The sequence below is a fragment of the Lissotriton helveticus genome, chromosome 1_2, assembly GCF_964261635.1.
Source record: "Lissotriton helveticus chromosome 1_2, aLisHel1.1, whole genome shotgun sequence".
Classification (NCBI taxonomy): Eukaryota; Metazoa; Chordata; class Amphibia; order Caudata; family Salamandridae; genus Lissotriton; species Lissotriton helveticus.
In genome coordinates, this window is record NC_136058.1 from 59,411,089 (window position 1) to 59,425,447 (window position 14,359).

The 14,359-nt window shown below is 47.0% G+C and overlaps 1 protein-coding gene across 2 annotated transcripts in view; it reads left to right on the forward strand.

The window, feature by feature from the left end:
• The first annotated feature begins 4,042 nt into the window (after positions 1 to 4,042).
• The window catches only part of ANKRD13C (ankyrin repeat domain 13C), a 394,963-nt gene continuing 384,646 nt past the window's right edge, over positions 4,043 to 14,359 (forward strand). Inside the window, exon 1 of one of the 2 annotated variants that reach the window (XM_078668732.1) lies at positions 4,043 to 4,631. In XM_078668732.1, coding sequence (XP_078524858.1) covers positions 4,325 to 4,631 — 307 coding nt within the window. In that variant the 5' untranslated portion in view covers positions 4,043 to 4,324. The remainder of the gene's footprint in view (positions 4,632 to 14,359) is intronic. The other variant, XM_078668741.1, reaches the window with a different exon arrangement.

Genomic DNA, 14,359 nt, shown 5'->3' on the forward strand with positions numbered 1-14,359 from the left:
CCGGCGGGAGCGTCCCTCTAAGTCGTCCGTCTTGCGTTCCAGGAAATTGACCTTCTCTTGTAGGTCCTTGATGGCTTTTTGATTGAGCTGGACCTGTGGTTTCAGTTCATGGAGCGTGTGACTCTCTTGCTTCACCTTATCTGCCAGCTTCCTATGGTCGTCGCGTAGTAGGGTGATGTCCGAGGCCAGTTCCCCAAATTTAGTTTCCATGGAGACTCGTGAGTGCTCGATGGCCGCCAGGACTTTGTCTAGCTTCGCGGACATGTCCGATCCCTGTGAAGGACCTCCGGCCTTCGATCCGCGTGAGGGGCCCGGGGAGGGTGATCTTCCCTGAGCTGGCGCCGGCGTCACGGGCACTGTCCGCTGTGCTCGCCCCATGGGTGGCGTGGGTGACCTATTGGTCCGAACCGGCCTGCCAGGAGTGATTCAGGCCCCTGTCTGCAGCGACGCTGGGCAAACCCGGCCTCCGGGGTCTCCTCCGTCTAGTGTTGCTCTTCCAGGCTGTGCTCCTGATGCCCGGTTGCGGGGGGTCTGTGGTGTGTCCTCGATAGGGGAGGCGGGAGGTTCTCTGTGTGGACCCACCTCACTTGTGCTGCCGGGGCGGCCGGGGGCTCTCCCCCAACGTCACCCGCTACTCCTGGTCCCCCCGTCGTGTGCAGCTACAGTAGGTCCGTGTTCACCAGAGGACCTCGGATCCGACACCAGGGGCCCGAGTCGGGTATTGGAGCTCACCTCGGGGGCGCACGTGTTATTGCTCCCTGGCACCCTCCGCGTGGTTCCTGGGCGGCACTCAGTGGTGTTGGCTCCTGGGCGCCAGATTCAAGAGTCCCCACAGGTCGCGTGCGCCGTTCCGTACCTGTCCCCCGCAGAATCACCCCGGCGGCGCCATGTTGGATTGGGGACTTCTCGGGATCATCCGCGGGCGGTCTCTCCGGCGCCCAGTGCTGAGCGACCGGGTCCACACCGGTCTCCGCGTGCGTTCGCAGCGTTGATTCACCAGGGGCCGCACCCGTCCAGGCTCCCCGTGACGGTGGGATCAAGCTCGGCCCTCAGTCCGCCATGTTTCCGCTGTGGGTCCGGGGTCCACGATTCCCCTCCGGGTGCCGCTGCGCCGTGCGTGTGGCAATGCACTCCGGATGCGACAGCTGACCGACGAGGCGTGTAGGGCGCTCCGGATCCCGGCAATGGTAAGGATCGCGCCGGCCACCCGGGACCTCTCGTGTCAGTCCCTAGGCGCCGCCATTTTGGGAGAGGGTCTGCCGAGGTCGGCAGGGGCCAGTGTGGGCGCGCCTCGGACACACCGGCACTCTCCGAGGCTCCCCAGGTGGTCCCGGGAGTCTCCTACAGCAGCTGGAGGCGATAAAATTACGTGGTGGTAGCTTTCATCGTCGGCGTGGCGGGTAGCCGACCGGAGCTCTAGGGGAGCCCGTCCGCCATCTTGGCTAGCTTAGCCACGCCCCCCCAGCTTAAAGGTTATCCTCTTGTTGATGGGGAGCCAGTGTAGGTCTCTCAGGTGAGGAGTGATGTGGCTGCGGCGGGGGATGTCGAGAATCAGACGTGCCGAGGCATTCTGGATGCGTTGCAGCCGTCTCAGGAGCTTGCCCGATGCTCCTGCGTAGATTGCGTTACCATAGTCCAGCCTGCTGGTGACAAGGGCCTGTGTGACTGTTCTTTTTGTTTCAGTGGGGATCCACTTGAAGATCCTACGTAGCATTCGGAGGGTGTTGAAGCAGGAGGAGGAGACGGCATTGATCTGCTTAGTCATAGTGAGGGTGGAGTCGAGAATGACCCCTAGGTTGCGTGCGTGGTCTGTGGGTGTTGGGGCAGTTCCCAGTGTGGTCGGCCACCAGGAGTCGTCCTATAGATATACTTACAACCCCAATCACTCACCAATAAAACCATTCACACACCCACTTAAAAACCCATACAACTACTCAGCATTCATGCACACACCCACACAACCACTCGGACACCCACTCATATACCCACACAACCACTTGTGTCCCCAATCACATACCTATATAACCACTCACACACCTACTCACACACCCACTTACACATCCATACAATTATTCACACACCCATACAATTACTCACACACCAACTAATAAACCCATACAACCATTCACACACACCCCACAACCACTCACACATCCGTACAACCACCCACACACCTACAACTACTTACAAAACCACTCACACACTCATACAAACACTCACATGACCCCTCACTAACCCACACAGCTAATCAGAAACCCACTCACTCACCCATACACCACTCATACACCAACTCACACACCCATACAGACACTCAGACACCCACTGATACAGACAGTCACACAGCTACTCGGATTACATATGTTACAAATAGTACCACTCATTACTAGTTCACCTTGTTAACTACTCTAACTTTTGTAGTAGGTTAGCATATGTTTAAAACTCATAAACTCTTAGAAAACACTTACACTCACTTGATGATGTCATGAGTGATGTCATTGACCATGTCATGAGTGATGTAATATGTGAGGTCATATGCAATTCATTGCGGGGGGTGTAAGTTAGAGTTAGCTCAGGAAACTATAACTGCTGAACTTTAATGGTTTTGTACAAGTGAAATCTGAGCCTTACTATAACGTCCTGGCAAACCTTTGTTTTTTTCAGTGGCAAAAAAATATATCTATATATACACATACACATACTGGTAAACCAATGGGGTTAATGTCATGTACGCTACTCCTTTATACCACAACCCCTCCCTCACTAAAATTGAGGATTCCCTGAAGTAAATCTTCCCTATTTCCAGAACTGGCTATACGTGGTTTTCACATGGTGCGCTAAAATGACACTCAATCTAAAAATGTTGCAGATGATGTAAAAAAAAGTCACATATTAGCTAGGATGACCAGACATTGTGGTTATCCCCGGACAGTACCGGTTTTCTGTGGACTGTCCCGGTTTCCCGACACATTTCTTTATTTTGAATACATGTCCTGGTTTTTGGGAGAAAGGTCAGGTAATTGCAATTGGAAGGAGAATTGGAGGTATGCTCTCCTCACACGCGCTTCAGAAGAATGATAAAAATAAACAATGTATTCTGTTTCCGTTATGCACCACAAGAACAGTTCAGCTGCATGCTCCCAACAGAGGGGAGACAGGGTGGCGATGATAGGCTGGAGGCATAGGGTGGAGGTCCTGCCATGGATTATGTTAAGTAAATGTAGCCTTGCAACTGTATGCCCGAGTATGTGTGTGCATGTGTGTGCATGCACATACGTTTCAAAGCCTACAGGCTTAAAAAAGTATGTGCATGTACATACACACATATTTAGAAGGCTATGCGAAACCAGGACAGGCCAGATACAGAAGTAAGACTAACAGCTTTAGTTCTACTTTTACTTTCTGGTGTGTCCAGTTTTTGATTCTCAAAATCTGGTCACCTTAATATTAGTACAACACAAATGTTAAAAACTTTGAACAAATAAAAAAGTCAGGCATAAAGCAAATTGAAAGTCTGTCTTCCTCATCTGGCACAGCAAGTGATTTGTTTAGACTTCTTTATATATTACAAAATAAAATCCAATACACATAAAAAAGTCGACCATAATAGTATATTTCGTTTCATCAGAAAAAAAATCTGCGAACTCCGAAAATAAATGTTGTTTAACTCTGCTGAAGAAAGACATATCGTGTTTTTGTAAAAGGTACGTTCGCCCATGAAGGGGCACCCTGGCGCTGAATAACGTGTTTATTGCTAGTGCTACCCAACGACAATCATATTACGAATCTCAGAAAGGATGAAAAGCCGAATAGACCCGCCGGGAATTAAACCAGTGACCATCAGGTAGCACTCAGGATCCAGCAGTGGGGGCATTAGTCCACTAAGCCACAAGACAAGCAAGAATACGTGTAGGTTTCTTTTTATCTCACGATACAGTTCAACTTAAAACCTACTAGTTCAAAATGGCCGCCTTCATAAACGAAAGGATCATTTGTTTTATCTGGGGGCGGGGCCCCGACGTGTACTGTGATAGGGTAAGGAAATATTACCCGCAAGACGGCTGCCTAGAAAACGGAAATGTGATGCGGTCTAGTGCTACGGAGGCCTGTCAGGTCTGCCGGGGTTCTCGCGATACGATCGGCGGATTATGGCCGTGCCCCATCTGTTTGAGCGGAGGGCCCTCAGGGATGCTCCAGAGTCAGTCCTGACAGTCCTTTAACTGTTGTCCACTGCCTTCCGTTATCAGCGGCACCAACCCCTGTACTACCATGCACTGTGCTTGAGTCTTCCAGCCGGCCCGCCGCCAGCTTCTCCAGCAGGGGAGATATGACCGGGGAGAAAATCCGCTCCCTGCGCAGGGATCAGAAACCCAGCAAAGATGAGGACCTCTTGGAGCCCGACGAGGAGGCCACGGTTGGCTTTACCCGCAGTAGCGGCAAAGCGCGTGGCAAAATGTTCAGCAACCACAAGCTAGTCCGCTCACCTTCTGCCCCCACAGGGCGGCCGCTCAGCCCTAGTGGCGCCAGCGAGGTGGGCCTCGCCTTCCCGGTGCACGAGTGCGTGTTCAAGGGGGACATACGTCGACTCTCCTCTCTCATCAGGACCCACAGCATCGGCCAGAAGGATAATCACGGTGCGTATGAGCGACCTGTCATCGTGTACAAGACCCCTTCGTTGGGGACAGGGTGAAAGGACCTTCTGGGTGTCAGAGACTTTCGAGAACAAGGTTAGCTGGGAGATACATGAGGTTAGGTGGGAGTTCATAGAGAGCGGAGGAGGGGGGGGGGGGGGCGCGAGTCACCCGTTAGTACTAATTTGAATGTATCACACGTAGGAGGTACTTGTTTGATGATCCGTATGCACGCAGAAGAAAGAGGCATTGCTGGCGTAGATCAAATGCCCAAAATAAGCTCCAAGTTCAAAAACCTTACCATCACGAAATATTTCAAGCCTTGCCAAAGAAAATATACTTTACGCTAAACGGACCGTTATCCCCACATCAACTCAAAAAGTATTGTTAATCCAGAAAATAGATAAATGTAGAACTTACTCGACTTACGGTGTGGGAGACTTGACACGTCATGTATCAAGGAAGAGAGAGAGCACTAGGTAGCTAGTCCGTATCCCCAGGGATTTATATGTAATCAAAAAGGACTAGCCTATTGTGAACATTTACAGGACTCAGAACTGTATGATTAGGGGTGAACCATTAGGTTTTTTCATGAAGCCCGCACCCACCAACCTGGTTGGTGGCATGCTTCATCATCGGGCCCACCCAGTGACATCGAATGTGTCCCAAGTTTGCTTCGAAGCCTGATTACAGCGGAGCAGGTATGTAACTGAGTGTGGTGAGGTGAAAAGTGAAGATTAAAATGCTATACAGTGGTCCCAGTAGACCACACTTGGATGTAGGAGGTCTTAACTTGTACTCCCGTTTCATCCACCAGCCCTGTTTTAAACGCTAACAGAGGCCCCGTTATTAAAATATAATTGCTGTAATCAGGAGTCGAAGCACACCTGGGACACATTCGATGTCACTAGTTGGGCCCGATGATGAAGCATGCCACCAACCAGGTTGGTGGGTGAGTGCTTCATGAAAAAACCCAATGGTTCACCCCTAATCATACAGTTCTGAGTCCTAGATTTGACACGTGACACTAGCTTTATTTATTCTTTCATCTTCTTCCCTGGACATCTTGCAGTCGGTGCCTGAGAAGGTGTGCGCTATTATTTGGCACTCTAGGAGACTTAGTAATGCGATCTCCATGTGGGGCCTGTATTGGCTGACTAGATATCTCCTTGTGGCAGGAATGCAACCTTATTAATCATGTTTTTTGTTTGCTTATAATTTATTAGCTGTGTTATTTCAATTGACTTATCGGAATGCAAATGGAATATAGCTCCAAGAATTTACAATGTCGTTCGGAAAGGCTCAGAATGGGATTCGGTTTGCAGGATCCGATTCGGAACCCTTGTTTCCGAATGAATTGTACACATTTCCCAACAATCGATTATGATACCCAGACGCCGTTCGAGCAGTTTGAATCTGTTTCGAAAGGCATTTGGACAGCCAGAGTCTTATAGAGCCGATTCGTACAGCTCTATGGACACGGTTTCCGGACGAGCGATTACGATGATCGATTCAGACAGCCGTTCCGATTCGGTCTGCCCGACATGAAACAGCGGTCTGAATCTGTCTTTGGGGGCCCGTTAAGGGCCTCCATTCACCTGGAGGCATATGAATGGGGCCCATGGGGCTAACCAAGGAACCCCCTTCCCAACCATGCACAATGTGGCAGCCACAGGGTGCAAGGTTTTCCCCAACCACCCCTTTTTAGTTCTCGCTGAAGCAATGCGTAAGCATTGTTTTCGGCAAGATTATAGTAAGCTGATTTCAAAACTCTACCACCTGCAGATCGCGTACAGTTCATGTGAGAGCCAGGCGCGTGCACAGCAATTCGCTCCCCCTACCCATCGCACAAAGCAAGACAAGAACATCAAAGCCATTTGCCAGCAGCCACTTCACGCGCTCCGCAGGTCATAAACAGGACCATCTGCTTGTGAATCGGAATGCTGGCATGATTACCCAGCCCCCCTCCCAGCGCTGCCTTGAAGGCTTTCCCCACATGCAGGAGACAAGGAGAACACGTTTTCTTACGACTTAAACCAGACCAGACATTTACAAACTTTACATTCACTTAATGCACCTCTTTAAGGTAATTGACTAATTTAGCCAAATAGATCATTGCCCATCCATATTCATCTTCTAGTTATTGATGACACTTTTTGTACAGCTGTTAATTATGGACTTATGACAAAAATGTCCAACTTGCCATCACTGGTTTTGCCTGATCTTGGTATTAGTTTTACCCTGCAGGCTATTCCTTCTTGTCGTTCTCGTGCTTCTTTAGCTTTGTGTTCTCTTCACTATTCCCTCACACCCCTCTCACCCTCACCCCCTCACCCTCACAACCCTCACACCCCCTCACCCACACACTCCCTCTCATTCACCCTCACAACCCTCACACCCCCTCACCCACACACTCCCTCTCATTCACCCTATCACCCACCCTCTCACCCTCACACACCATTTCCCCCTCACACACACTTTCACCCACCTTCACACACCCTCACCCCCACACATCCTCAGACCCCCATAACCACTCACACACCCCCTTACCCTAACACCCCTTTACCCTCACATCCCCACACACCCTCACCCACGTGTGTGAGGGTGAGTGAGGACTCACCCTGACTCGCCCTGACTTGCCCTCTCACCCTTACACACCCTCTCACCCTTACACACCCTCTCACCCTTACACACCCTCTCACCCTTACACACCCTTTCACACCCACTCACCCTTTCACACCCACTCACCCTCACCCCCACACCCCCTCACCTCACGCCTCGCACTGCTGCACGCCTCGCACTGCTGCACACCTCGCACTGCTGCACGCCGCACACTGCTGCGTGCCTCACACGCTGCTGCACGCCACACAACACCATCACCTCACTCTGGGGACACCACCACCTCACTCTGGGGACACCACCACCTCACTCTGGGGACACCACCACCTCACTCTGGGGACACCACCACATCATCAGCACTGTCCTTGCTTGCTACCAACAAGTATTCCCATAGCCAGTAGGACTCGCATTAGGAAAGTGTAAGCTATTGGCTTTGTGAATAACAAAGCTATTCATTTTCAAAGCCAACACATATTTAAAAAAATTGTCATTTACAATACCAATAGATCACACTTTCCTAATGCGAGACCTATTGCATTGCAAATGCTTGTTTCAATGGGAGCCTGTGTTCTTGTTCGGAACACAGATTCCCATTGAGGTCAATGCGAGTCTGACCAAACGATGTTGAGAAGCATCGTAATCGGTCGTCTGGACTTGAAGGACCCAATTAGTTAGAAAATGAGTCAGTGACAGATTCGTTAAGAAGAGTTTCCTAACAACATCGTAATCGACCCCTTAGTGTATTGACGTCAAACACACATAATGTCCCTGACAGTTAAAACCGAAAGCAACATGGCCTGTCCATATCATTTTTTCTTTTCCATATACAATTAATATATTGAGCCTGAGTAGTCACTAAAACACATACATACCTGATATGGGCCTAGTTATCCCCTTGTAATTTAAGATATGCAGGGTATTAGGATAACATTTTAATGTGGCACCAGACTAAGTATGGTTTCTATTGGATCATGGCTCTAAAGAGACATTAGAGTGAGCAGATTATTTTGGGAACCTGATAGCATATAGGTTAATTGTGAAACATGCCAGGAAGATGAGCCAGTGAATGATGGGACATCATTTTCTCCATTTTACGCACACAAGGGTATATTTGAGTTAAAATGACATCGCAATCTGGTGAGCCCCCAAAACGCAACCTGAAGTTTTGTGTATATGGTCTTATTAGGTGCGTGTGGGTTCCTGAGCTCACTAAGCCACTGGAGTCAAGCTATCCTGGCTGAAGACGGCTGATAGCCAGAAACCGGTCCTAGGATGCTTGATTCCGGTCCAGGGAAGACAAGGCTTGGCCGTTCGGTCTCGACTGTTCCCATGAGGCACAGGGTCAAGACTGATTTGCATATGGCCATGTCTGAACTGAGGTGGCTTGGTGAGAAAAATAAGGCTGGATTAAACCCAGATCTATGACTGGGGGTGAATGTTTTGCCATTGTGCAACATTCCGTCCATCATCTTGTGTGTTTTACAGTCTAACAACAAGACACTATCTACGGACCTTAAGATCGTCTCCCTTAACGTTAAAGGTCCTAACCACCCTATCAAAAGGAAAAAAGTACTAGATTACTTAGCCAAGACCAAGGGTGACATCATCCTGCTGCAAGAAACCAAACTATCTACAACTGAAGCGGGCAAGCTTAGAGCCAGATGGATAGGGCAGGTAGCCTGCTCGCCAGCCGTGGGTAAGAAGAGAGGGGTCATTACCCTGATCAATAGCAAATCAAACATAACCATCGAGAATGTGCAGTAGGACGACGATGGCAGACTACCAATCACGCACCTGAAAAGAGGAGAAGACACATTACTAGTGACAAACATCTATGCACCAAATACCGCCGACACATTATTCTGGGAGGGGATAGCTAAGAAATTAGAGACCACTAGCTCACACAGCATGACGGTTGTAGCGGGCGACTTCAACATGGTGCTGGACCAAACCCTTGACAGGAAATCGAAAACCCTAGCACGTACCCCAACGTCCCACAAGGTGCTAACGTACTTATGCAACAGATTTAATCTAGTGGACCCATGGCGACTACAGCACCCCGATACCAGAGACTACACTTTCTATTTGAACCCACACAACTCATACAGCAGAATAGACTACATTCTCAGCTCAGGAACCCACACACACCTAATAGAACACACAGAGATCACAGACAGAACAATATCGGACCATGCCTGCCTTAGCCTACACCTCACAGGGAGACACAACGACCACACAACACGCAGATGGCGACTCAACACCACTACCATCGCCAAACAAGAAGATAAGAGCAGAGTCCAGAAAGCCATCAATGACTACATCAAGGACAATGACACTCTAGACGTAGACCCTAAAACCCTGTGGGAAGCCCTCCAAACAACCATAAGAGGTGTGCTAATAGAAATCAAAGCCAGAAGGGACAGAGAGGTGAAAACTAAGCTAGCACAGCTGGAAAAAGAAATCAAGCTACTAGAAACAAGACCCATCGGTGACATCACAAACCAACACATACTAACAGAACTCACTAAGAGTAAATACGAATTTAATAGAATCCTCAGCGAACGGGCGGGACTATGGATAAAAAAATATAAACAAATCAACCTGTGCGAAGCTAACAAGGTAGGAAAAACACTAGCCTCATACCTCAAGTATAAGCAAAGGCAAGACTACATCACAGCAATTACAGACCCCTCCAGTAAAACACACACCCGGCACAGGGACATCCTAAACACCTTCTTGGAATTCTATAAAGAGCTCTACAACAAAGACGACAACCTAGACACAGGGGGGACCAAGAGCTACCTTGAGAACTTAAACCTACCAAAGATATCGACAGAAGAAGCGCTAGCGCTAGGCCTAGACATCAAAACACTCAAAGTCAAGATAGCCATTAGCCCAAAAAGACAACAAAGCACAAAAAGACAACAAAGCACCAGGTCCCGACGGATGAACAGCCACATTCTACAAATCCTTCCAAGACCAGCTAACACCAGTATTAACGAAAGTTTTCAACCATTTCGGGAGGGAGGGGGAAGTAACGGAGTCAATGTCACAGGCCAACATCATAGTCATCCCCATGGAGGGTAAAGACCCACAATGGCCGAAAAACTACTGCCCAATATCACTCATAAACCTAGACTGCAAAATATACGCGAAAATCTTAGCAACGAGACTCAATAGATTGCTCCCACAACTAATAGGGAAAACACAGGTAGGATACATGACAACCTGAATGTCAAGCGACAACACTAGGCTGCTCTGTCAAGTCATCGAGCACTGCTCGAATTCATACAACACGGCTGTAGCAGTTACGCTTGATGCAGAGAAGGCCTTCGACAGAGTCTCTTGGCACTTTCTAGAGGAGTGCATGCAGGCATATAACCTGGGAGAAGAATTCACAAAGAAAGTCATGGCCCTCTACAAAAGCCCCAAGGCACAGATTGCCATCAACGGAACGACCTCGCCCACTTTCAACCTCCAAAGAGGGACCAGGCAAGGCTGCCTCCTATCCCCACTATTGTTCTTACTGGCACTAGAACCACTGATCAAGGACATCCTAGCAAACAAGAACATAGCAGGCATAACCATAAAACAACACCACAGCTAAACTAGCCGCCTACGCGGATGACCTACTAATCAAAACAAAAGATCCTGTCAAATCCATACCAGCCCTTGTGTACACATTTGACGCTTACGCATCTCACTCTGGCTACAAGCTAAACGGAGATAAATCTGAATGTGTGCCACTGAATATACACACAACCAAGGAGGTACTGGGTAACTCAGGGCTAGCCTGGCAAACGAGATCTGTCAAATATCTAGGAATCAACTTTAGGAGAAACCTAAGAATAACCCTCGAACAAAACGAGAAAAACACCCTAGACAAGATAAAAGAGCTACTGGAAAACTAGTCACCCAAGTTTATCACATGGTGGGGCAGAATTGACACAGTTAAAATGATGATCACCCCAATAGTTAACTACTTAGTTAGCATGCTCCCACTATCACTTACGGACGACTTCCATAAGAAAATAGACCAAATACTTAAAAAATTCATCTTGAGAGACAAAAAACCAAGAATAGACCTCCAGAAACTGAGATTGAGGAAGGAACTAGGTGGCCTCAACATTGCAGACCTGAGAACCTTCCAGTACGCCTTTATGGCCAGAGAGGGAATACACTGGATTCTATAAAATCAACAATACACCCCCACCTGGCTACTACTAGAGAGAGCAATCCTTGACAACATTAACCCACTAGCCTTCCTCACAACCAACCAACAAACAGACACTAAAAGGGAACCCGATATTCAAGTTAACGAAACAAGCACTTCTCAAAGTAGACCAAAAGTTAGAAACAAGCATCAAAAACTCACTGTGGGTTGCACTCTGGGTAAACCCCAAAATCAAATATAGAGGCAGACCCTTAGATATAAAAACATGGAAACAATTAGGCCTCTTGCACCCGGCTCAGCTAAAAGAGAAAGGTATGCCCCTTACGTTCAACAACATGAAAGAAAAACACGCCCTCCCAGACGTAGAGCTATACAATTTTTTTGGCTATCATATCAGCCATCACAAAAGCGAGACTAAGCAAGCCGACTCCCTCAATCATCCAATACATGGAAAACATAAACAAGACTGGTCACCAAGTTTCCCATCTGTACAAACTCATTCGCCCAGCTTCCACAAAGCTCAACGCCAAAAGTACCGACTACTGGGAAACACAGATAGGCTCAAAACTCTCAGAACAAGACGCACATACCATATGGAGGTCCCCAACCAGTAACATGATATCTCCAGTAATAGCCCAAACAAAATTCTGGCTGCTACATCAAGCATACTGGACACCAGCTCGACTAGCAAAACTAGGTCTCATAGAGAACGACTGTTGCCGGAACTGTAAGAAAGAAAAAGGGGACCTAGCCCACCTCATCTTCTATTGCAGCAAGGTCAACAAATTCTGGGGGAAGGTATTCGACTTTACCAACAAAGTCCTAGGCTGTACCCTGGAACAGGAATTCGGCACCATAGTAACAGCACACCTAAACATGGTTGTTACTTCACAACAAGACAGAAACCTGCTCGACTTCCTCCTGACTAGTGCGACAAAAACAGTACTGGCCAAATGGAAAAACACCACCAAAGCCACTTTCAAAGGGTGGCTGAACTGGGTCGACATACCTAAGGGGAGCTGACAACACCGCACGTAGAAACACACCATGCAGAAAGCCCAACAGATAAATGTGGTCATCCTTAGACAATTTCCTAGACCTACACATACCGCCTTGAACAGCTGAGGGCAGGCCACACAGAGAATATCATTTACAGTGTACGACGATCGATCCACAACAAGCAGCCAAACGCCTTTATGTTATATGTTCCCGTTATATGTTAAAACTAGGCACAGGGCCGGAAACCAAGCTGTCCACTGCAACTAAGCCACAAAGATCGCAAGCTTATCGATACACCCTAAAAGCCATCCAACAACCACCTATCAAAAATCTCTATGTAATCCCAATATGCAAGTGTATCAGCGAAGTGTAATAACTGTTATATGTATGTATATATTCTGTCAATAAAAAACAATAAAAATATATTTTAAAAAAAAAGGAAATTCCGAATTTTAAACAATGAGGCATAGTTGTGCATCATAATTCATAAGTTTAATCAGTGAGTAGCTTTTTCTTTTGTGAAAGTGTAGTAAGATGGGAATTTTATAAGTTCTGTAGGATTGTTGTTAGTGATTGTGTATGCAGTTTTCAAGAATGCTATTCGTAGCATTTAGTTTGTGAAATGCACATTCAGCATCTAAGGGCTGTACTCGAAAGAAATGAGTACACCTACAAGGTGGAAGTGCCAGCCTATGCATACCTAAAGGAATTTGTTAAACTCCTGTTTATGGGTGGTGTGAGATCCCGTCTGGGTTAACTGAAATGTACGTTAATTTCTTGTTTTTTTGTGCACATAGGAACAGTATTGGCAAAGCCAATAGCTCATGCCTTGGCTAGCTTATGTAGGTATTTTTGTTAAAAATATTTTTGATTGCAAGCTCATGCTAGAAAAACAACATGTTCATCTCCAAGAGTGGTGACCATTTGCTTGTAATTAAACATTTAAACATTAAATTAACAGCTCATATAATTTTATTAGAAAAGGGCAAGTGCTGCCAGGCAACCATGTGTACTTATTAAAGGTATAGAGACCTTTTTTATTTTAATGTACTTCACAGGAAAGTATGTTTTTTATTGGCACAAAGAAACCAGCATTTGCAAAGCCAGTAGGTCTGGCATTGGCTGCCAACATTTTGGCCTTATATCTCTAGCAGTAATGTCCACAGATGCTATCAGTTTCAGAAAACATAAAAATCCAAGTGATATATTAATTAAGTTCACTAATCAGGTAATGACATTGAATGAGAAAACTGTTCAATAATGGCCTTGCAACTGCATCGGATTGTAGACCTATTTATATAATTTAAATCGCAATGAAAAAGATCATAGGCAAAAAAAAAGATTAAGATCTATAATTGACATGCCCTTTGAAAAAGTAAAAACCGGTTGCTAGAAGTGACAAGTGTAGACCAAAATGTGTTTTAAAAAACAAAAGAAAACAAATACTGGGATAGACCATACACAAAGATTCAGTCAGTCAGTCATCAGTCAATGATTGCATTCGGGAATTTAAAATGTTATTCTCTGAACTCGGATACACTTGAAATGTCTTTATTGCTCTATATGTCAACAGCGTTTCGAACAGACATGGATTGAAGGGTCATCAGGACGAAGAAGAATGAACTGAGCAATAGTAGTGTCTTATGTGGCTGGCTTCTCATCCTGGTTCAAAAAATTGAAAAACGGGATAAGGTAATTGCTATGGAGGACAGAGGAGACAACTTTGTGCACACTCGGAAGGGCTTTAAATGAAGAATTTGAAAGGATCCTTGATTCAAACCACCAGGAGTAGTGTTTCAGAAATGTGTGTGTGTGGGGGAAAGGGGGCGGTTGGTCGCAGTGGGCAGTGATTCAGGTTTTGATTTAGTGCTCCAGATAACAGTGAGCGCTCATGCGGATGAAATGTCCTACACTGAAGCAGCATAACGGGGGAATAGTA